Here is a 25,263-nt window from a genome sequence, read left to right on the forward strand (position 1 = left end):
GAGAAACAATACTTCAACCTGTGTAGTGCTTGTCTTCCCAACTCCTGTTCTCTTCATGAGGCTCTGAAGCCTTGAAGGCTAAATTTTACCTGGTGTAACTCTCTCAGCCTACACAGCCTACTTCATGAAGCACTACCGTGGCTTGACCCTCAGTACACACAGTGACCACCACCTGACTCTCCTTAGTTCATTCTATGCGCACTGGTGGCAGTGACACCGCCTTCTAAGCATTATCAGAGAAGGATTTGTTTAAAAGATGAAGCTCCTGCAGTAGTCCTATAAAATTATACTTACTATAATGTCTTCATCCAAATGGCCACGATTTCCTGGGTAAACATATATTTAAATTCTTTATAAAAGAGGTTATGGTTAAATCTAAAACTGTATGACACAAAAACCCATACCAGTTCCCTTAGGTCTCCATTTTTGGCAGAAAACTTGAAAATGTCAAGGGCATTTTAAAAATGTATATTGAGGGGTGCCTGGGTGGCTTGGGCTTAGGGTAAGCGTCTGACTCTTGACTTTGGCTCAGGACACGATCTCACGGTTTGCGAGTTCGAGCCCCTCATCGGGCTCTGGGTGGACAGTGTGGAGCCTGCTTGGGATTCTGTCTCCCTCTCTCTGCCCTTCCCTTGCCTGCTTTCTATCTCTCTCTCAAAATAAAAAAATAAAATAAAATAAATAAACAAAAAAAGAAATGTATATTTAGATTTAGAAGTACATTCTTTTTTCTCTCAAAATGATTAAATCCAGAAGTCATAAAACTGAGAATCCTATTTCCTATATCAATCTAAAAATGCTTCTGCAACTTCCAGAGACTATCCAGAAAGTTCTTCAGTCTTTAATGGCAACTGTGTCCACCGTGCACATGGACAGTGCAGAAGTTGGAGAGAGAATGGCATGGTTCACAGAATGAAGGATTATCATGTGTTCATTCACAGTAAAGTTCAAAACACTAGGGCCACTTAGATTCTTTCCTTAGTTTCAGAATGAATCATTTTTTTCCCCTTTAATACAACCAGCAATACAAAACACCTGTTGACTTTTGGATAAGAAAATGTATTATTTCTTCTGTGTATGGATCAAAGATTGCCCTATTTACACAGCAAAAGAATTTTATCCAATGGGGCGCCTGAGTGGCTCAGTCGATTGAGCCTCCGACTTCAGCTCGGGTCATGATCTCACAGCTCCTGAGTTCGAGCCCAGCATCAGGCTCTGTGCTGACGGCTTGGAGCCTGGAGCCTGCTTCGGATTCTGTGTCTCCCTCTCTCTCTGCCCCTAACCCCCTCAGTCTGTCTCTGTCTCTCACAAAAATACATAAACATTTAAAAAAAAAAAGAATTTTATCCAAAAAGAGTTCTATTTCTAGATACTGTATCATTGGATTTTGCAGCAATTCTAGATCCAAGAAGAAAGCTAAAAAAAAAAAAAAAAAAAAAAAGAAAGAAAAAAGAAAACTATCCAATCCAATATGTGCAAAAGTGTAAATTTAAAGTTACATTTGCTAGAAAACATTGATACAATATTTGATTACATAGAAAGGCACTGGCCTGAAACATAGGTCTCAAATCCAAAGAAATAACCAAAGTATTCTTCTTTAAAAAAAAAAATTTTTTTGATGTTTATTTATTTTTGACAGGGACAGAGACAGAGACAGAATGCGAGTGGGTTAGGGGCAGAGAGAGAGGGAGACACAGAATCAGAATCAGGCTCCAGGCTCCAAGCTATCAGCACAGAGCCCGACGTGGGGCTCGAACTCACGAACTGTGAGATCATGACCTGAGCCGAAGTCGGACACTCAACCGACTGAGCCACCCAGGTGCCCCTAAAATTTTTTTTAATGTTTATTTATTTTTGAGTGAGAAGCAGAGTGTGAGTGGGGAGGGGGAGAGAGAGGGGGAGACACAGAATCTGAAGCAGGCTCCAGGCTCTGGGCTGTCAGCACAGAGGCCCAATGCGGAGCTTGAACTCACAAACCGTGAAATCATGACCTCAGCCGAAGTCAGATGCTTAACTGACTGAGCCACCCAGGTTCCCCCAAAGTATTCTTCTCATGCTCTCAAGTTTTAAAATTATTTTTTTCAATTTTTTATTACTACTAATAAGCACAGATAACTAATAAAAAGTACCTTCTGTGTGCATACTGCCTTCCTTCTGAGGTGCTGAAAATGCTTCGCAATCCCATACAAAGGGGCAGTTAGAAGAATTATGCAAGCAGGCACCATCAGAACCTTCCGCAGCTCCTCTGGTTTACCAACAATGCTGTGACCACTACTTGGGTCTCAGAGCGAAAGCTTAGTGGGGCCAAAGCTAGGGCAAAGGAAGGATGAAAGGTCTAGTGGCAGTTGGGGCCTGGCCATAAATCCGAGAGGACCACAGAGGTGATATCACTCCTGTGCCAGCCAGAAAGAAATTAATATTCCTATCTTCTATTTATTGTCCAGGAAGTTTCCAAGGGAAAATTGGCTCTAGGCAACCAGTTAATCAGAACTAAAAATCTCACCTTTTACAGCGAAGACAAATATATGGGCAAATTGATGGCATTCCAGGGTTCAGAGATTCTTGCTTTTGACATGTAAGGTATGAAAACTGGTGTTATTTCCTTTCCCCAGATTTAAACTGGCAAACTCACCTATTCTAATTACTATAGGCACAGCAAACACCAAATTGGCAGGAAGCATAACATTTTTTTTGGAGTCACGAATTTATTTTCAGGAAATAAATGTATTTAAGTGAATTGTAACAAATTTTAAATTAAATAAAATTTAAACTTTTAATAAATTTATTAAATTTTAATGAGTCCATTTAATAAATCTTAAGTAAATTTAACAGATTTAACTTTGTTGAAAAAATAAGATTACAAGGAACTGGAACACTCCAGGAAAACCCGATGTACGAGGGCGCATTTACACGACCAAAACCAGAATGTGACCTCACTGGAGACATGGCTGCTTATGTTAGCACTGCTCTTGAGTTGACTTGTTTTCCTGTACCAGCAAAATCCAACTGGGTCACAAATTCATTGCCAGATTCTGCCTTTTCTTTTTTTAATATTTAAGATGGATGTGCCTAAAAGGTAAATTATTCACAGCAAATTAAAGCAGAAGTCAGTATATAAAATCAGACTTACATTTGTTTCCATGGTGAATTGTTTATTCACTCACTCAGTAAATATTTAAGGGGACTGTAAGTAGAGAAAAGAGGGAGCCTGATCACTGTCCTCACAAAATACAGCCCAGTTGGCTTTATGGTTCTTAGCCCCAACTTTACATTAGAAAAACCTGGGTGGGTTTTTCAATATACTATTTTCCAGGTCTCCACTCAGTCAGACATCCAGGAGCAGAAGGCTAGGGAATGGGCATTTTTTTTTTAAAGTTTATTTCATTCATGTACGCATGTATGCATGTATTTAGAGAGGGTGCGTAAGTGGGTGAGGGGCAGAGAGAGGGAGAATCCCAAGTAGGCTCCACACTGTCAGAGCAGAGCCTGATGCAGGGCTCAAACTCACGAACCATGAGATCATGCTCTGAGCCAAGGTCAAGAGTACGAGGCTTAACCGACCTAGCCACCCAGGCAACCTGGGAATGAGCATTTTAAAAATCCCTCCATGTTTTCTGATACACAGCCAGGCTGGAAACCACTGAATGAGCCAACTCAGATGATGTGAGAGGCACAGGCAATGGACAATCTGCTTTTTCTTTCTTCTTCTTTTTTTAAATGTTTATTTATTTTTGAGAGGGGGGGACAGAGAGAGGAGGACAGAGGATCCAAAGCAGGCTATGTGCTGACAGTAGAGAGCCCAATATGGGGCTTGAACGCAGGAACCATGAGATCATGACTTGAGGCAAAGTTAGATGCTTAACCAACTGAGCCACCCAGGTGGCCCAACAATTTGATTTTTCTGATGAAGACATGGGACATTAATACACAAGGCACCAACGACTGTTCTTAAAACATTTGACTTTAGCACCTTTACTTTATAGTGTAAAAGGCCCCTCTTAAAAGTAACACCGCAATTGTGTGATTTTTTACATTCAGATTAAATGTCTCAAGTAAACCAAAAGAACTGTGAGATTCCAATAACCACGGTGCATTCAGAGAGGGATGATGCATTTCAAGTTCAGAGGCAAAGTGGCCCTCTTCTAGTCATACAAACGATCAGGAATGTGTATGGGTTCACCCTAGATAGTTGGAACTTGTACACATGAATTACCAATAATTCTTAATGAACCGAATAATCCAAAGCTCATCATAGGACCACTTATTTTCCTGGACATGTGGTTAGAAGACAGTAACACAAGTTTTCTCTCTTTTAAGTTGTATTCTTGAAGGAGCTGAAATTTAACTTGCTAGCTCTATTTGAATCTCAATATTACACAGAAAATTCTTGGATACCAAAGAAAAAAAATTTTACCACATGTAAGTAATACTTGGTAAGCAGATGGTTCAAGATTACTCTAAAAAGATGCTTACTTTATTAGCTTGTAGGGCTGCCAGATAAAATAGAGGACACTCAGTTAAGTCTGAGTTTCAGATAAAAAACAAATGATCTTTTAATGTAAGTATGTCTCAAATATTGCCTAGGGCATAATTACACCAAAAAATTATTTTCTGTTTATCTGAAATTCAAATGTACCTGAGCATCCTATACGTTTATATTTATATTTATATTTATGCTTATGTTTATGTTTATATATAAATATCTATAAAATGGCATGTATTTATGATATACATATACATATACACATACATATATATAGGATATACATATACACATACATATATATAGGATATACACATGCACATATATATAGGCGATATATATATTATATATATAATATATATATAATTGCTGTTAAATCTGGCAACCTATCAGCTTAATAAAGATTTTATTAAGACTTAAGGCCCACCTTTCTAATTTCCAAACTGTTTAGCACAGAACTCAGCACATACTAAAGTATTTGAGTGTGTTTCATGAAACACTGGGTCAGATTTGGAGTTGTTACAGTGATGTGTTAAAATTCTAGTACCCAAGCCATCATTTCTAAGGGCAGTCAATCCAAAGTCCTTTCCATATACCCTGAGAACACCTTTCCTTCTAGTTCTTAAACCCTGTGGTTTGGTAGGTAGGCATTCTCATAGGTTCATAGATTAGGCAATTGTTTTAGGTCTAAAATCACTTATCTGAAATTCTTAAGACCAGATGTGTTCCAGATTTATGAATATTCTGAATTTTACAGAGGTAACACAGTTCATATAAAGTCATTTCCAATAAGATCTGGGAACAGGCATTAAAAGGCATTTCCAGTAAGATCTGGGGACAGTACCTGCAATCAAACATGGTTCAATTTCTGCAGCTACTTACAAATATTCACGCAAGTGTGAATATCAGTCAAAGTCAGGTTTTGCAACCAACTACCTTTTGGTGCCGATCTTACAAAATGACTTTTTTTTTCTCTCCACAAAACTTTTCAGATTTTAGAATTGCAGAGAAAAGATTATGGACCTATGTCAACAAACGTTGGGAGCTGAGAACTCATTGTCTGCCTGCTTCTAAAGAGACACATCCTTATACTCCTTTCTTAAGATTTTTCCCCCCTCTGGTTTTGACATTTTAATTACACAATTGATGGATGTTTAGTATCAAAAAAACTGGAGAATTAGAACACTAGGGATTTATATAATCAAACAACTGCCAGAAAAAATAACCCTAATCTGGAATCCTGTTGATTTAATCCCCAAATCCCACGATATACTTCCACTTCCTCTAGCCAAGGAGTTGACTTTGAAATGTAAGAAAGAGGCACGGGAAGGGCTGGGTCCCTTCTGAACATGACTGTGACTTGGCAAACACTCTGTACTCAAGAGGCATTAACACTTTGCTGAGGAATTCGGGGCCGGGCTCTCTGTCTTCCCCTGGCTCTGAAGGAAGGATGGAGAGGAAGTAACAGGTACTTTGGCAAGATAATAATGGGGAATAAAATTTAACCATTTAAGATACAATGATATACGCTTATTGTAGAAAAATGAGTCAAATAACTTAAGATTTCATTGTGGAACATGGCGTATGGCATAGAGTGATTTAAGCTTCAACTCACACTTTTAAGCCTGTTTTGTTATGAAAACGTACAGGCCAGGAAAGCAACAAAACACTATAATCTATCTGTGTGGCGACAGATCCTAAAATAAAGAATGGTTGAGCTTTATGATGAGCATCCGGGTAATGGAAAGATTCTTCAACAAGACTACGGACGCACAGCCCCTCCTTGACCATTTTACTGAACCTCAGTACAACTACGGAGTTTTGTATGCCAAAGGAGACAAAGAGAATAATCTTAGAGGAAATTGCAATTCCTCTATAATAAAGTAGAGGAAATTGGAAAACTATTTTTAGTTTTGGGTTCTTAATGTAGTCAGAAATAGGCAAAACCAGAAGGAAACCTACATAAAGAAATGCATATGTCCGCACCTGCTCAGCAGTCCCTTCCTTTGGGCTTTGCTTCGGAGGGGGAAAGTTGTGGGGGGGGGGGGGAGAGTGGAAAGAAGGGAAACCAGTCCACAACCAGGCCTTCACCAGAACTGAGCTTCATGGTTCTGCTGGATTCTCTGCTCTGCCACCAAGCTCATTAAACTGAATCGGTTCACTAGGGCAGAGATTAGTAATTCTCTCTCCTTTTACTCACCCCAGAAAAACACTATGGCCTCTTTGCTTACCACTTCTTCAAATAAATATCCTCTCTGGACTTATGTTCTAGTCCGATACTTGTATTTGTGCAGGGTTTATCCGTGTTCCTAGAGACTCTATGTGTGATGTGGCTACTGTCTGAGGACATGACAGGCAGGTGGTATAGAGCCACATGGAAATGGACGTCTTGATGGTCTTCACAGTGGAACCCATGAGGGCAGAGGGAAAGTGAGCTCAGGGAGCCTCTGCAAAAATGTTCAATAAATATATACTTGAACACATGGTCTCTGTTTTATATTGCATATATAAATATGTCTACAGTTTATATTTTATATGGTAACATATAATGAATAGTAGTCATCTCTAACGTACAGGTTTCCCCCTGTACCTGAAAGTGGAGCGCTCCTATGAAACCTTTCATAAAGCGTAAAGGGTGTAAAGCAAAGAAGCAATTACCACTAATTTATAGGGGGAAAGTTTTAAGCATTCCCAGACACCTCCCCCCCCCCCCCAATAACCTCTCTTAGGTTTTTCTGATACCTTAGGACACATCTTGCTCATTTAACTGACGCACGACATAAATGGTCAGGCGGTGGGGGCTTGATGCTAAGAGGCTGCTGTAGTTCCCGGGGAGGGCGCCTGGGGGCGCCACTCTGACTGCTGCTTCCTGCGGGGTAAACGCTGAGCGCGGTACACACCTGAAGTCTGTTTTCACCTCCTGCCTTTTTTCATAAAAGCGCAAATCCTCTTGTGGTTCCTTTGAGTTAGTGAAAACAGGCACTAATGGAGGTCTCGCACAAACGTGAAGTGGCATAACGTGAACTTTCGCAGCGAGTGATACCTGTACATTCATTTATACCAAATAGGTAACACAGAATCACAGTCCCCAAAGCAGGTAAGAGACAATAGTAAAGACTGGCCTCGATCGCCAAGGAAACGATGTCGATAATTTCACACCAGTGTTTGAAATCTGAGGTGTTATTAAGCCTTCTTCCTATGGCCCCAGGCCTTGTCTCCAAAACACTAGGACCAGGCTCACAGGATGTGCCATCAACATCTGAAGCAGAGCTTGCTTGGCAGGGATATCTTTTCAGGTTTTGGTTTTCTCATTCCACAGTTTATGTCTGACAGCAGCAACAGGTGTGTAGAAAAGGAAACGAGATCCAAAAGGGCAAAGGCCACTTCCTCCTTCTGTCTTACACTCGGGCCCCACTGGCAGCCTGACTAGAAGTCCACTGGCATGTGCACATAAGCAGACCATCCCAGATGGCCTGAACTTGGCAGCGCGTAGCTCTGGAGCAGGTGTTTGGCCCTGTGTTTCTGTTAAGGCCCAGCCTGGACTCACTGTTAGCAGGAGACGCAGGGACACTATTCCCAACGCATGCTGGGTGGTATTCTAACATGTCCCGTAAGCTGGGTAAACAGTGGCTAGCGGGGCCTTGCTCTATTTCACAGGCTAGAGAGGGAGATCAATACCTCGCAAGCCCAAAGCAAATGTGAATTATGAAATGTGATTTGTAAAAGGACTAAAAGAACAACAGGGAGAACACACTCCGGACTGGAACAGCCTGAAAGGGCTTTTCTGAAAAGCTAACAATGAACCTAAGCCCTGAAGGACAGAACCGACAAGATATGGAATATGGGGCAGGGAATTCCAGGCATGGGAAACAGATCTGCAAGGAAACAGATCTGGCAGGAAGTGGGGGAGGATGGCTGTCTAAACAAATAGAAAGAAGGCCACCGTGCACATCATATGAAGGAGGGGAAAATGACAAAAAGGCCCACGCCAGCTCAGGAATTAAGATTTATATAAAATATGCTGGAACACAAATCAGAATGATATGATCTAATATTTATTTATTTACTTATTTACTTATTTACTTATTTATTTATTTATCTATCTAGAGCGAATGAGAGAGGGGCAGAGAGGGAGTGAAAGAATCCCAAGCAGGCTCCACGCTCACCATGGATCATGACTTGAGCTGAAATCAAGAGTCAGATGCTTAACTGACTGAGCCACCCAGGTGCACCATGACCCAATTTCTGTATTTTTAAAGATCACTCTCACTGCTGTGAAGAGAAGGAACTAAAGGAAAGCAAATGGAATGTTAACTAAAGAAGAGATTCTGATGGTTTAGAAGAGAAGGCTGTTAGAGGAGATGCTGAGAGGTTGAAGTAATTGGGAACTCTTTCTGGAATCACTATAATGTGAGGGTGATGGAGAAAAAGAAGTGTCAAGATCTGCCTCCAGGTTTCTATTTGGACCTAGAGGTGGCTCTATATGCCATCGCCCAGACTGGGAAAACTGGAGGAAGAAGAGGACTGGGGGAGGCCAGGGTGGGGGTCGGTGTGTGTGTGGGGGGGGGAGGCAGGGGTGGGTGGGTGGCCGGGGAGGGAGGGATTTGGAAGACAAGGGGAAGGATCAAGAGTTCATTATGAGTGTTCACTTGGCAATAGCTGTGAAATTTCTGAGTGTAGATGTCGGGTAGGCTGCTGGATAGGAGTCAGAAGTTCAGAAAAGGGTTGTAGGCTAAAGACATACACTCGACAGTCACCAGCATATACAGGTGATGGGAAGCGTGGCTATAAAAGAATGTGAGGCTACAAGAGAAGAGGGTTCAGCTCAGAGACAAACACTCTAACAACTGGTTGTATAGAGGCAGAGGGACAAGCAAAGGGAACTCAGTTGGAAAAGTCAGAGACAATGAATAAGAGAAAGACAAGGAATACCAGAAGAGGGGGCACCCAGAGGCCAAGGGGTGGGGCGGGGAGGGGCCAGGGCAAGGACACAGGTTTGTCCCCTGTCTTGAATGCTGCTCAGGAAGTCTGATCACAAGAGGACTAAAAAGCATGCAGTGAGGTGGGCGGCACCTAGGGCTTCAGGAGTCTTAACAGGCACAAACCTGACAGAATAGTGGGGGCCTCAGCCAACTGCATCTGGGGGAATGGTAAATCAGGAAGTGAGGAAGAGGGCTCACAATGGAGTGATAGGGTACAAGAACTGACCTTTAAGGCACTTATCTTTGAGGGGAAGAGGGAACCCTCCTTAGCTTGAAGGGATGGGATACATCTGGTTTCTCAGGGAAGTAGGTGGTGAAGTCATCTCAGCGGGAGGAAAATGGACCAGAGGTTTGAGTAGAGTAAAAGAATGAAATAGCCATGTCATAAAATGGTTTAAGTTTCTTTGAAAAACACAGTAATGCTGCCAAGTGGTGCTGAGTCTCTATTTGACTTTGGTTGTCAAAAGTATGTATAACATCATCTCACCCGGTCTGTTTCCACTTCCCTCATCCTTCTCTGGAATCCCAAAGCCAGTTTCTGCCATTTTTCACATCGTGTGATGACAGACAATAATCCAACTTTCTAAGACTAATGAATCCCCCAACAGCTGCAAGGGCCAATCCCACACTTGAAGCCTCCACTGTCCCCTCTCCTATGCAGAGCGTCTGTCAGGCTTACCAACACAATAATAGGAAGGATGGAGATGGCCTCCTTTCTTGTTTCTGCCCGTGTTCCTGGAGGTCTGCTATGCCCTGAGGGCCACAGAATACGACACAACTTTCCCTGGGAAGTGGGGTTAAGCATTAACCCGACTTGCTTCACTTTTCTGTCTCATGCTAATGATGGAGACAAACAGAATTTGCGGGCCGTGCCACATGTGGGCTGCACAAAGATAAATAACCACATGCTACATGGATGGGGAAGGCAGAGAGGCTCATAGATAACATGATACCCTATCCTATGTCCCATGAGTTTTCCAGTATGACATAATTAGTAAAATACTAATAAGCACCCCAAACAAACACATCTACTGCTTCCCACTGTTCCTTGCTGTATCAGGGCAGAATCTTTGAAAAGCATCATCCTCCTTAAGTGCAGATCTAGACAATTAATCCTTTGACTTGGTTTTGAGCTTTTAAAGACATACATGCCACCTACCCAAATGGATTCTTTACTGTTTCAAAGCCTGGAGCTTGAAGGAACATACATAAAACTTAATGTGAAAAAGCTGTGTAGTTAATCTTGACAAGCAGGCAACCAAGAAATTGATGTGCAGCTTTTAGTCTGACATCAATTTCTGACAATATCACTTTGAGCTCATTCTCTGGCACCAAGATCAAATGCCCTTATTTATAGGTCTCAAACAAAGAAGAGCCTAAAAAAGGAAGCCGCATTCAGCAGAAATCCTTCCACATAGAAATCTTTGCCTACTAGAACTTGCTCAAACGGAATTTTTTGTCTTTTTCTCGGCTTAGTAAAGAAGATGGTGAGCAAGGAAAAAAGAAAAAAACGTGTTAAAGTTCGTTTGCTTTCTCTTTCCTAAATCGGAATTTCATTTTTTAATTTTAGGCTTAGTTTAGCCATCACTGACTCCAAATGTGGTAGGAGAGTAAGTAAACTATTTCCCAGAGAAAATAACAACCAGAAAAATGACAAAAAAAAAAAAAAAGACAACCGTATTCAAATATGCTTAAGTCATCCCCTATAGGATACCAGTGGTTAAGAAGTTTAGTATACTAAAACCATTTTTAAAAAAAACACAGCACAATCAGAAGAGCAGCAAGGCTGTTGGAAAAAAGCAATTAAGTCACTCATCTCAAGTAGGAGAAGCTTTCCTATCAGCTCGAAAGTTTCATGGGCTCTACTCCCTTAGCACCTGCTGCTCAGTCCCTGACGGTTCTTTGGGAAGAACTTACCTCATCTTAAGACTTTCCTCTGGTACTACTGTCTGTAGGAGCATGACACACAAATCCAAAACCAAGGGAATTCATATGACATTTAAATTCAAACAAATAGAACCACCATATTACTCATAAAGATTGCATTCAAATATACTTTTCTTTTACCTTGGTCTTTTCACCGACAATGTTCTTTTCCAGTTCGGCTATTTTCCGGTTTAGATGATCCAAAATCTCCTTCTCTTTCATAAGTTCAGTTGTTTCAGATTTCTGTTCTCCGTCCAAAAGAGCACATTCCATATCCAACTGGGGACACAAAACAAAGCTCAGAGGTGTTTCACTTTCAGAGAGATTCTCAACACCCCACGTTAGAGATGCATTTTTAACGGCTACAAATTTCAAAAAGTACTATGTTATCAGCCGGACTTTGGTGCCTTAGAGAACAGTTCTGAGAGTCCAGTTGAGATTCGAAATTCCTACGTAAGGAAGCTGGTGAGCCCACAATATATTCACTAAGAAATCTACCTATCATTTAATTTTTCTACTATAACCCCTCTTCTGCTTACTTCTCAATAATATTTTGCCGATTTGCTCAGATTCAGGCTCAAGCACGAACCATCTTGGGAGCAGCCTTGTCTTTCTTTGTCCACAGAGCATGGGAGGTGAAAATTACACCCAGTCAGCATGCAAGCAATGCATTCTTAGCAATGTCAGCAGGAGGGGCACCCAAGGGCTGTGTATAAGATGACAGGTGAGCAGTACCCTTCTACTTATAGCTATCTGCATCATCTGTGAGTATAAACATGCTAGGCAGAATCATTTGTTCCTTCTTGCTCCATGGAGATACAGTAATAGACCATGTGTCTGTTTCCTCTCTGGTCTACAAAGCCCAGAAGCGAGGTCAAGGACTGATTCATATGCAAATCCCCCTGTGTACCAACATGATGTCCAACGCATAGTGAGCATATTCAGAAAGTGTTTGTTGGATTTGAACTTGGATACCTAAATATATGGGACCTCAGCTGAGATCTGCATGTAGAAAGTCAGAAAGCATACACTAGTTAAGACAAAATTGGTTATACCCAGAGTTCGTTAAAAATGGCTTCATATGTTTGTTTCATCTGACTTAAAAAAAAAGGCAAGGAAAAAGGAAATATTTTAAAAAAGGTATTTTTACCCTATACAGGACTCACTGAAAAAAAAATGTTAACTCATGTTGATTTCTATGTATTCTGCTTCCAAAGCCTATGCCCTAAGAGGTAGTAATATTTTTAAGCTGAAGGAAAGAGAGGAAAAAAGAGAAGGGTAAAAAGTCAAACCCTGGTTTATACCTCTCTGGAAGATTCATCCATCTGGTCATTTATATCTTTGATTTTTTGTTCAAGTTCCTCGAGGTTATTGAGAATTGCTATCCGGGTCTCTTCCATTGCTGCCAACTCCTGAATCCTTTGTTCTTCGTTTATACCCTCTGGGGTCTGCAATTAATCAACACAGAAAAGGGCTATTCACATTTCCACTCCAGAATTTCCCAATTTATAAACCAGTAGTAAGTCTAGTGTTTCACAGTCTCTGTGCCTCTTGGAATTCTAAAAGCATCCTTGTGATTGTTCAATTGGAATCGTGCATTTTCTCACAGATCCCCAGCAGTAAGGTTCTTAAGTTACCTCATACAAACCAACTTAAATTTACCAATTCATATCGTTTTAAAGCTGAAATAACTAAGAGATTTTACAGATGAGGAGGTTGTGGTCCATAGAAATTACAGTGACTGCTCTAAGGTTATAGAGAAAGTTTGGCATGGCAAAGAACTAGAACTAGAGCTAGACAAGACTTTTGACATCTTCCTCAGGGATCTCTCGAACAGGCTGCTACCCTCACGCCAAGCCCCATATTCTCTCCCGTCTCCAAGTGAGCACATCTCCTACAATGGTCTCTCCAATCTCCAGCCTCACTACTGCGTCCCACTACTAGGCTTATCTGCAGATGAGTATTCAGGTTGATTTGTTTCTTTTCCAACACATGGTGGAAAAGTGAGGACACGATACACTTGGCCCATTTCACCGAAATGTTCCATGAAGTGAAAAACCATGACAGTACAAGACCTCGTTACTTTAGTGACTCCCATGACTAAAAACTACACACTTAATATAAAGTCATGTTTCACTTGTGCTCACACACTACTTACTGTCTTTATCCTACACTACTTTCTTCACGTCTAATGTTTAAGACACTCCCTGGGGCCGATGGGCTTTTATGACACAAAACAGCACACTGGTTATCATTTATAAAACCACTTCACAGAAAAACCTGTGTTCCCTTGGAAAGGAAAGTGAAAGTCAGGAAAGAAATTAAGTAAGAGAGGGCATACTTACACCCCATAGGTGTAACAGAGTTACAACAAATGCCCAGGAAATAAAGAAATATTTTAGATCATACACATTTAGCCAAAATGGGACTGCCTATTGTTTTATGAAGAGAGTAGAGTGAATTGAAAATAGCCTCTTCTTTCAGGAGTTTCCGATTAGTCACCCTAGATACCACCTGATAGAGATCAGTCTCTCTGTAGGTCAAGGGGTGCTGGGGGATTGGCACATTATTTACTTAATTTCTATCTCTCTTTGAAAAAGAAATAATTTCTTTTCATTAGTAAGTCAATCATCAAACAATTTCACAATTGCACAGTGAAAACAGCAGCCTCCATAAGTAAATTATTGAAAATTACTCATAAATCGGTACAAAGAATATTCATACTAACCAAAGAGATCATTAACATTTGGTATGCCGTGCTAAGTTCATTTATTTAATGATCTTAAAAATAACTTTAGGAAGATAGCCATCATGTCATATTCTTTATTCATATTCTTTATTCTTTACCCTACTTCACTGCTCCTCACAGAGATTAAACAATTGAAATGCCACAGTATCTCCGGTTGATTCGCAGAGGTATGCGGACCTTCCAAGCTTTAACATTTAGCCCTTTAATGGCCATCTTCAATGCAGCATTTTACCAATTAATAAAACAACTGCTGACCTTTTTTGATCACAGACAATGAATTTCATTGTCCTAATACTCAGGTGCCCGTTTTAGGGCGTGAGGGACGCCTGTAACAGTGAATGGCATTCCGAAATCACTGACGTGTAATCCTAGCAGGAAAGCCTCAAGAAGGCCAGTATCCTGTTGGGTCAACATTTCATATTAGGTTTCAACCGCCAACAGGGTTTAAAAATATCTCTCTCACTTGGTGGAAGTAAAGCATTAGGAGAAAACAAAAACTGAGCAATCTGCATAACTACAAACTTTCTAAGCAAGCAGTGGGTGAAGAAAGAGAACAGTGGCAATTATAAATGTCTAACTGAAAGTTTCTAAAAAATTTATCACCATCGGCATATTTGATAACAGACAACTCGGGAGGCTGTTTATAGCAATAAATGCTCTCTAGGAAACGGTTGTTCTTTTTGTTATTTATAAAAAGGCAATAGCTTCCAAAGGCATTCTAAAACTCTGAATGGTTTGTGATAGAATGGGATGAAAATATTGTTTACACATGTATGAACATCTCTAAATATCCCTTCTTTGAGGTAACCTGGCCTCCACAGAGAAAGGGGAGGGAGAGTAGGAACAAGACACTTTGCAGCTGCCTTCCCCCCTCCCCCCCCCATCTCTTCCTAGAAACTTCTTGCAACCAGAGGAAGTTACAAGTGTGAGGGTTGTCCACTGTAGACAGAATGATTACTAAAAAGAGAAGAATGAAAAAGTTCTCGAGGAAAAATAACATTTTTTTCTCAAATAACTAAATGAGGTGATGGATGTTAGCTAAACTTGTGGTAATCATGTCACAATATGTGTGGGTCAGGTCATGATGCCATGCACAGACGTACACGGTGCCGTGCGCCAATCCCATCTCAACATGACAGGAAGAAAGGGAGAAAGAAGAGAGAGCTACTCTCAGCTTTCACCTCAGGGGGAGGAAGACAAGTTCACAAAAGCCAGTTAAAATTAGCCTATTTCTAAGGTCATCGGTATCTTTAAGTGTTAGGTAAAACAAGTTCCAGAATGGTAAATCTCAGGTTTCCTAAATATCATTAAAATCTTCATTTCCTTAAAGCAGCTTAGAGTGTTTTCACATTCTTCTCCACTCATCCTTAGATCGATTAATAACAAACACTGTCCTTTGCTAAGCCAGGAATTCAGCGAGCAGATGACTAAGAGAAAAGCGTCCAAAACAAATGGGCAGGACTTTTAAGAAAGCATTCTTCTGTCTGTTGTCTTGAAGTAACATATATCTGTCTCCAAAAAGTAATAAATGCAAACCTCCCTCCTTGGAACTCATCCCCCTCACTTGCTGCCTGTCTAAGCTGTTGCCTGTAACCAGAGGTGCCTTTGATATTTCCTGTCTCGAAAGGATGCACGGTCTTATATGTCTTGCCACAACGGAGGCTGCTGGAAGCTTCAGAGGCCTCCTTTTCCACAAAAGCATATTTGAGCAATTAAAAACATCTGCCATGATCCGCCCATTTACACACCAGCAGCTTTCTTGTCACAGCCCTCTTCAGGAGGAAACCTGTCTCCCTAAAGACTGTCCTTAGAGAGAGACACACACAGCTTACTGTTTTAACAAAAATCTGGCAGCTGTCCATGATGGAAGAAATGGGAAAGGATTTTAAATGTAAAGGAAGCCACGGACTTCAAAGAAAACCCAGTGGTTGATGAAAACAGCTCAAGTCTTCAAACGGTGGGCCATTTACTTTGCCTGAACACAAACGACTTTTGATTTGCCCCCCAGATCCTAGTTTCTAACAGTTAAAACATTCTGGCAATAGAGACAGATGTCCTATTCAGAACTGCTCTCCACTGAGAATGAGGAAGGTCAATGTGGTCATCAGGAGAAAGAAGGATTGCACATTTCCGAGTCCTAATGCAGATGAGGAAGGGACTCAGAAGGTAGATGTGGACTGCTAACTAGGAACACTGAAAAAGTCTTGTTGTGGCCAAAGACAAAACAAACACACCAATTCCCCCTGAACTATACTCCATGTGATAAACTACCTCCAGAATTAGGGATCATGATGACGTCTTTCTCTTAACCGGTTTGTGTCCCTCTTATAACAAAAATTTAACTGATATATCTTTTTTGTTTTTGATCCTTTGGCCATAATTGCCATGAATCTCAGAATTGAACTTAATGATCAGAGTTACTTAATAACCTAATCCTGTCTATTTAACTAAGTAAATTCTTGTGATTATGGTTTCTGTTTTTTCCTCCTTATTACCACTTTTTGTGTGTTTATTTTATTCCGATAAAATATATATCTTATTACAGCTCTCTTATGACCTTTCTAGAAAAGACATAGGACAATTTTTAATTTCATTGAAAAAAGATTCCTAACTTATGTGAAAAAAGTAACACCAGAAGATTCTCCTTCGATTCCATTTAAGAAATCCTCAAATTCAGAAGACATTTTAAAATCAATATACAGCCAGGAGACTAAGTAATAATTATGACTAACTGTGAATCTTAAACTCTTATATATCTAAAAAATATCAGGAGTAAAGTCAAGGGGAAGACCACTCATGATAAGAGACTAATTTTCTTATAACTCTCACTACTTAGTAAAAACAAGACAATTTTTAAAAATGAGTGAAGAACGTGAAGAAGTGGGTCAAAATACAACTTAACAACTAAAATATGAAAAGATGCCCAACTTCATGCATAATTAAAGACAAGCAAATTAAACACCAATTAATCAGGCCAATTGAAGAATTTTGATAATATACAGCCTTGGCAAGTGTATGAAGAGCAAGGGATGCCCATAAACTGTTAGCAAAAGCGTCGCCTGGAAATATACAGTCTTTTCAGAGGATAATTTGGAATAATTGACTAACATGAATAATATGCAAACTCTTTCATCCATTAATTTCAATTTTAGTAAGTGATCTTGCAGATACATTTGCACAGTGGTGCAAATATATATATAGACATATATACAGGTATATATATATATATATATCTGTATAGATATATCTGTATAGATTATCTATCTACCTATCTATACATCTATATATATGTGTGTGTGTGTGTGTGTGTATATATATATATATACATATATATATATATATACACACACATACTAGAATATTTGCTGCATATAGGTTTTATTAATAAAAAAAGTAGAAAACAATTTAAATAGTATTTCCAGGGGTGCCTGGGTGGCTAGTCGGTTAAGTGTCTGATTCTTGGTTTCAGCTCAGGTCATGATCTCTCAGTTTCGTGGGTGAGAGCCTTGCATCAGGCTCCATGATGACAGCATGGAGCCTGCTTGGGATTCTCTCTCTCCCTCTCTCTCTGCCCCTCCCCCACTCGTGCTCTGTCTATCTCAAATACACTTAAAAAAAAATAATAAAATAACTAGTATTTCCAAACAAGAGAATACTATTCAGCTGTTGAAAAGAATGAGGCAGAGCTGTGTGTACTGAAACACAAAGATGTGTAAGACATTTAGTGAGGAAAGAAAGACCAGAACGCTATGTGTATCTGTACATCTGTACCTATAACATGGGGCTTTGTATATGCACAGAAATATTAAGAAGGCAGGTAAGATACTTTGTGTTTATCTCTCAGGTGTACAACTGGGAGAGGGCAGAGAAAAGAGAAACTTCCTTCTTCTTACTTTTCTGTACAGCTACGTTTTTTACAGTGCAAATTTGTTACTTCACACTAAACACCCTAATCTGCTGCACATTGTTTAGCTAATTACCTCTTAAATGGAAGCTTCACTGAAAACATTTTGGAAAACAAGCACGGTAAAACCTCTAGTCTCTAGGCCAATGCAGATGCAGAGCCCCAGGCCCTAAATCCTGGTCTTTCTTGCTCTGTAGCCTTTACCTTCGGTAGGATACTAAGATAAGCGGACTCGTTGGAAGGTTTCAGGAAGGCAGACGTGAGGTCCCTGAGCAGGTCCTCATTCCTGATGCTCCTGGAGGAAAGGAAGCTGGCGCTGCTCTGACCAATGCCCCCGAAGACCGCCAAGTCCGTCTCTTGGAGAGAGCCTTTCTGGTGGCACCTGTATCTGGTTTCAGGGCTCATCACGGCTTCTTCAAACACAGACTCCTCATCAGAGAGCTGCAGCTTCTCGAGCTCCTTATTGATTTTCTGCACATCTGCCACGGTGGTGCCAGTGGACAAGCGACTGTCGGGCTTTGTGTATTCAGCACAGAGACTGAGGATCGTCTCCAGACGCTGTCTCTCCTAGAACACAGAAGACGGGAAGGTCAGTGAGTGTGTGAGAATGCAGACAATCACACATAAAAAGACTGAAGAGGCTGGGACCACTGGCAATTTCATCCCACAGGTAAATCCATTTTTAAGTTTACTCATTTACTTATTTACTCACATAGACAGAGCATGTGCATGAGAGGAGAGAGGAGAGAGAGAGAGGGAGAGAGAGAGAGAGAGGGAATCCCACACAGTCTCCGCACTGTCAGCCTGGATCCCAATGCAGGGCTCGAACTCAGGAATGGCGAGATCATGACTTGAACCGAAATTAAGAGTCGGCTGCCCACACGAGCCACCCAGGTGCCCCTCAGTCTCCTTTTTAAAAAATCTCCACCCTCCTTCCATTTCTATCTCTCTGCCTCTAACATATTAGCCAACTTAACACTTGCACTTAAAATTAATTCTCTAACATCCTAGACAAATAGATGCACAAAAAGACGAATACTACTTAGAGGATCTTTTAATTTAAAATATAATTTTTTTTGAAATTTTTTCAATATTTTTTTCTTGACATGCTTCAAATTTTTCAATACTTTTCTTATGTCTTCTCACAAGATAAAGGTATTTTCCACCATTTTCTCACATGAGTAATTAAAATTATAAAGAAGTAGAGGGACACCTGGGTGGCTCAGTTGGTTAAGCATCTAACTCTTGACTTCAGCTCAGGTCATGATCTCATGGTTCGTGGGTTCAAGCCCCACATAGGGCTCTGTCAGTGCAGAGTCTGCTTGGGATTCCCTCTCCCCCCACCCCGTTCCTCCCCCACTTATGCTCTCTCTCTCTCAAAATAAATAAATAAACACAAAATAAAAATCAAGACAAAATAAAATTATAAAGAAGTAGAAATGTTGCATAAAAATGAAAAACTTTTCATGTCAAGTCCAGATAGAAAGACATCAAGGTATTTCAGATTCTGATACCATTACATCTTTGGTTCAGTTAACTGAAAAATAAAATGATAGTTCACTTGCTTACAAAAATCAATATAAGGGGTGTCTGGCTCAGTCGGTTAAGCGTCTGACTCTTGGTTTTGGCTCAGGTCATGATCTCATGGTTCGTGGGTTCAAGTCCTGCATTGGGCTCCACACTGACAAGTCAGCCCGCTTGGGATTCTCTCTCTCTCTCTCTCTCTCTCTCTTGCTCTCGCTCTGTCCCTGCCCTGCACATACTCTCTCTTTCTCAAAATAAATAAATAAACTTAAAAAAATCAATATACAGGCCATTAATATCTATAACAATACCACTACTGACCCTTCACCAAGTTTCCCATGCAAAACAAGTAGATATTGATGTGTTTGACTTTAAGCAAATTCACTTATATGTTTGTGAGGCATAGGATATAATTTATGAGATGCTTATCATAAGCCTGGATAGCACTCTTTGGGGTGGGGAACCTCAACATCTTTGCCTCCCACAATAATTCCAAGGCCAAAGTGAAAAGAAAAATGATAAAATAACAACAACAACAACAACAACAACAACAACAAAAACCCTGTTGTGGTTATATGTACCACATTGAAGACAGAATTCGGAAGCCTTCCATAGATAAACATTTTCCAAACTGGCTATCAGTAACAAAATAGAACATTTTAAAGTAACACTGGGCTGCTATTTTCACTTTCTAATGGCAGCTAATTTATAAAGACAAAATTCTGGCAGTCAGCTCTTTACTAGTTGAAGGACCATCTAATAGAAAAGTTAAATTGGAACAGACCAACATAATTCCCTGGTTTCCATTAAAATACATGAATTAAGTGACAAGACAGAAAAATTTAAGTCGTATCTGGCTTTTACCCGTCCTCTAAAAAGTATGCTCCCCCCCAGCCCCCGCAAATACAATAGCTTGATCAAAAGGACGATTAAACTGGCTCCTCTAAGCCCCCACCTCCCTTTCACTGACTGAACTTCTGGTCTCCAGCTGCAGCTCCGTCCTCATGGCCTCGTCCCACGTAAGGTACTCATAGCCGCACAACCTCTTCCCACGCGCTCCTGCATCCTGCCCATCCAGGAGCCCGGTGTTTATTTATCTCTGCAGCTGCCACCGGCTGCCAAGCCCTACCCACCTCAGCTTTATGGGGAGGGAGTGTGGGGGGGGCACAGCCCTCATTGCCTTATTTGAAACCCCTTCAACAATCGAGAAACGTTTACATGGGAATTTGCAAAAAACAACGTTCTAGGGCATATGTCAAGAGAGGGACAGGAACGAGGTGTTATAGTTTAACCCTTCTCAACAGCATCTGCGTTAGAAGCTACTGCTCATCTCCAAAGAAAAGTTCTTCTTTCTGCCATTTGGGGGACTTAAGTTGAAGCATCTAAACTCAGTCTTTACTGACCTTTACAGATCACAGTGTGTGTACATTAGCCTGGACATTACTTACATGTGGGATTATCTGAAAGTCGTCAATTCCCATTTACCGGGGCTTTGGCGAACGGCGTGGTCTTCAAAAGCACGAAGGGTATTTCTGCCTAGCCTGTCAGACACGGCAAAATTCCTCCCACATCTCCTTCCCAAAATAGTTGCTTTTGCTGCCAGTGCTATTGCTTAATTCCACGGGGAATAAATGATCCCAGCCTTAAGATGAATGCTATTTCAGACAGTGAAATGCAGTATTCAAAAGCTTGTGCACAGGAAGTGTGGTCTACTGGTATGCGCTTCTCTCTATTCTTATCACCCCGTTCACAGCCAATCTGTCCAGGCTTGAGTCACACACACATGCGGTCCTGCTGCCCGTGAGTCTAAAAGAAATCCAGGCTGTGCTGAGACACACTGGCCCCATGAAAGCTGCACCGAAGAAAAATAAACTGATGTCGAGAAGTGCGTCAGAAGAGAGTCTGCGAGGCATTTCGGAAAGCACTATATGAAGCCTTTTAAGGAAAACCCTGTACAGAATGTACGCTCATAAAATAATTCTCCCCTGAGCCCTCTTCACTCTGGAGTCTTCCTGCTTCCCACCCATCACTCCAATATTCTCCATTCTGGGGGACCTAAAACCAGGGTGCCCATTCCAGACCAGGACACTTTTGACACCCAAACAGGGCACTGTTCAGAATTATGCTGGAACGTCAAGTACCACCAGGGACTGGCAATGAGATGAGTGGCCCCCTACCTAAAACTCCATTTCATCTGATGCTTCACCTGGCCACCTGCCAAGTTGGGAGGGCCACCCTCTTGAAGATGTCCAGTTCCTGCCCACATCTCCCAATCAGCATTCTGCTGTGCATTCTTCTGAGAAGCCGTTTGTGCACGGCCTATGCATCTGATTCTGATTGGCACAAAACATTGGTGTTATGGGCTTGGAAAGTAGGTCATTTGAGTCAAATTATTTTAAATACATTTTTTTTAATCTCCCTCACTGTTTTCCTTTCCTCCTCTCCACATACTGCATATATTACAGAACGCTTGGAATGGGGGCACAGGATCTTAAAATATATACCTGAAGAAAACGGTATGCAATTCTTTCCCTCGGCAATTAGAAAAAAAAAAAGTGGCAGACTGAATGTGTTTTGACCTCAGAGCTTTCTTTCTTTGTCAGAGGAACATGTCTGGCAATGCCTCAGTGCAGCTCACAGCCCTCCATCAGGGACCTCGTCCATCTGCCAACCCCATCCATCTCCTGGTAACCAACAGCAGCCAGTCTAGGCCACAGGACTGTAAGTGTAATGCACAAACAAACTGTGCAAAAAACCAGTTGCTGATACCCAAGCACAGCTGAAATCTTTACTAAATTCCTTCCGTTATAGGTAACTATGTCGGGTCACTTGTTATATAAAAGAAAGGGTCAACTTTTAGTGGTTAGAAATAATTTAATTGAAAGAAGGTATTTTTTCTTAAGAGGACCTACTATAACTGCTCTGTATGGGCCATACTTCTCTCTCCTGTTAGCCCCAGAGATTCAATAAAGACCTATGAAGTTACTCTCTGGCCATTAATGTGGATACACACATGGAAAGAGACAGCATGTCTACCTTTACATCCTTAGCAAAAGGCACAAATGGTCAATTAAAGCAAAGGGTGGTAAAGGAGCTTTACAGAAAACCAATAGATTCACATATAAGGAAGTAGTAGACAAAAATTCCAGGAAGACAAATTTGAGTTGAGTCCTTGGGATAAATATGAGTCTGTGTGAGGTGTTGGACAGTGGCATGGGCCGGGCATTTCTTTCTTTCTTTTTTTAATGTTTATTTATTTATTTTGAGAGAAAGAGAGAGCACACACACAAGTAGGGGAGGGGCAGGCAGAGAGGAAGAGAGAGAATCCCAAGCAGGCTCCATGCTGTCAGCACAGAGCCCAACGAGGAGCTCAATCCCATGAACCGTGAGATCATGACCTGAGCCAAAACCAAGAGTCGGATGCTCAACCGACTGAGCCACCCAGGTACCTTGGGATGGGCATTTCCATAAAGGAACCATATGCACAAAGGCATAGAGCATGGAATAACACAGTATGCTCAGGGATTAGCAACTATTCTGCGGCTAGAGAGACGGGATTCTTTGGAGGAAGAAGGACGAGGTACACGCAGGGAACTGGGTCAACTTCCTCTTTGTATCAGGACTTAGCAAATACCAAAAACCCTAAATGAAACACCAGCAAGAGTCAGTGGCCCTGGCCTAAAAGTGGATGGCAGAATGAGATGGAGCTGACCACAAGGAAGCAGAATTTCCAGGATTCCATGAACACATTCTGATGTCTCAGGCGGGACAATCAGGAGGTAAAAAACAGAAGCAATGGTTAAAAGTCTTTTATGTGAGTCTATTGGTTTTTAGAGATAAATCCCTTGGGGTAGTAACTGGGGCAATTATGATCAATTCTCATCTTTTTGGACATAGGGTAAAATGGCTTTTCAATTCCCCACCCCTACACCACATATGATCACCAAACTTGCATTGGCCAACGAAGTGTGAGGAGCAACGTGTGTCACTTCTGCCTGGACAGCCAGTGCATGATTCATTACATGTCTTGCTATGCCATGGCAGAGTGGCACTCCAGATGGTGCTGGCTCCATGAACTTGGACCCTGAGCAAGGAAATGTGGAGCAGAGACCTCATTCAACCCTTGCTGGCCATGGAGAGTGAAGGAGAAACAGATCCATGTTGTTTTAAGCCTGAGAGAGAGATTTTTTTCTTTCGTTTTCTCCACAGAAGCCCATTATGACTGATAAGCCTTGCTTAATTTCAAGCAGGTAATGGGCCCAAAAGTTAGAGATGAGAGCCTCAGGGATCCTACTAAAGGCAGCTCATTTATTTTTTGTGTCATTAAGAATGGGCCTGGCCCAGAGAGAGGTCAGGCCTTTGCTGTTGGCTTCTGGAAGGTACTTTATGTCATACCTGATAAGATTGTCTTTGTTTAGCATCAGGTTGGACACTCCTGATAATTGCTCTCAGGGTGAGGGCTGGCCACTCCAGAAAGACAACCATGTGATTTTTTTTGGGGGGGGGGGCGCTGGGAGGCATGTGATATCAGTCAACCTGGAGATAAGATTAACCAAGTGGACAACCCATCAATCGGTCATGCCTACATGATGAAGTCCTAATAAAAATCCTGGGCACTGAAGCTCGGGAAGTTTTCCCTGGCTGCCAATTCTCCATGTGTATTGTCACGCACCAATGCAGGTAGACTAATACTCCCAGTTCCACAGGGAGAGGGCAGTAGAAGTTTCGCATTTGGAACCTCCTGACTCTGCATCTCTTCCCTGGCTGATCCTTTATCGTAGATAAAGATAATAAATAAATGATAATCCTGTAATAAGTGATAATCCTGACTTTAATAGCTTTCAGTGGGTTCTGTGAGACCTTCTAGTGAGTTAATGAACCTGTCGGTGGTTTCTGGGAGTCTCTCAGTTTGTGCTTGGTGTCAGAAGAGAGGGCAGTCTTATGCGGAGACAGAGTCCTTTGACCTTGCAACTGGCCTTCACATTTCCAGAACATTGCCTTGGTATTATTATTATTAAAAAAACATTTTTTTTTGTTAGAGAGAGAGAATGCATGAGTGCGGGAGAGGGCAGAGGGAGGGAGAGAGAGAGAGAGAGAGAGAGAGAGAGAATCTTAAATAGTCTCCATGCTCAGCATGGAGCCCAACACTGGGTTTGATTCCACGACCCTGGAATCACGACTGGAGCTGAAATCAAGAGTCGGACGCTCAACTGACTGAGCCCCCCGGGAGCCCTGCCTTAGTAGTATTTTTATCAGTTTAGGACAACTGATCTGATAAAGAAATTGTATATATAAGTGAGGAGCTTTCATTTTTTTGGTTTTACAAATTATCTTTCTAAAAGTCAGTTTAATGTCTAGCTAAGAACATTTTACATTACGGTCTACCTGGGAAGTCTACCTTCAGGCTTGTGGTCAGGGAAGCGCTTTATTCTGCCATCCATCGTTTAAAAAGCATGTACGTGTGTGCCCCATCGGAGAACTGCACTGGAGAGAGGCCCATCTGACAAATGAAAGAGCAATGGCTTTGTATGACTGTATCTGTTCTGGAGGCAACTGCAAGTTATCTGAAGAGTTACTGAATAATGTGACGGCTACTACTTGAACATCAAGCATTTGTTATGTGCAGGCTACTATCAGGATTTTGTATCATGTATTCCTATTCTGCCTCCATAATAATGGATAACCAGATACTGAG

The 25,263-nt window shown here is 41.3% G+C and overlaps 1 protein-coding gene across 2 annotated transcripts in view; it reads right to left on the bottom strand.

The window, feature by feature from the left end:
- PHLDB2 (pleckstrin homology like domain family B member 2) overlaps positions 1 to 25,263 on the bottom strand; it is an 88,202-nt gene that overhangs the window by 46,748 nt on the left and 16,191 nt on the right. For both annotated transcript variants that reach the window (XM_047100085.1, XM_047100086.1), the window contains exons 2-4: positions 18,249 to 18,611; positions 12,696 to 12,839; positions 11,533 to 11,670 (exon numbers count right to left, since the gene is read on the bottom strand). In XM_047100085.1, the coding sequence (XP_046956041.1) occupies positions 11,533 to 11,670; positions 12,696 to 12,839; positions 18,249 to 18,611 (645 nt within the window). The remainder of the gene's footprint in view (positions 1 to 11,532; positions 11,671 to 12,695; positions 12,840 to 18,248; positions 18,612 to 25,263) is intronic.

This window comes from Lynx rufus, unplaced genomic scaffold (assembly GCF_022079265.1).
Source record: "Lynx rufus isolate CCGP_SWC_20201006 ecotype Redwood Valley unplaced genomic scaffold, mLynRuf1.p SCAF_5, whole genome shotgun sequence".
NCBI lineage: Eukaryota > Metazoa > Chordata > Mammalia > Carnivora > Felidae > Lynx > Lynx rufus.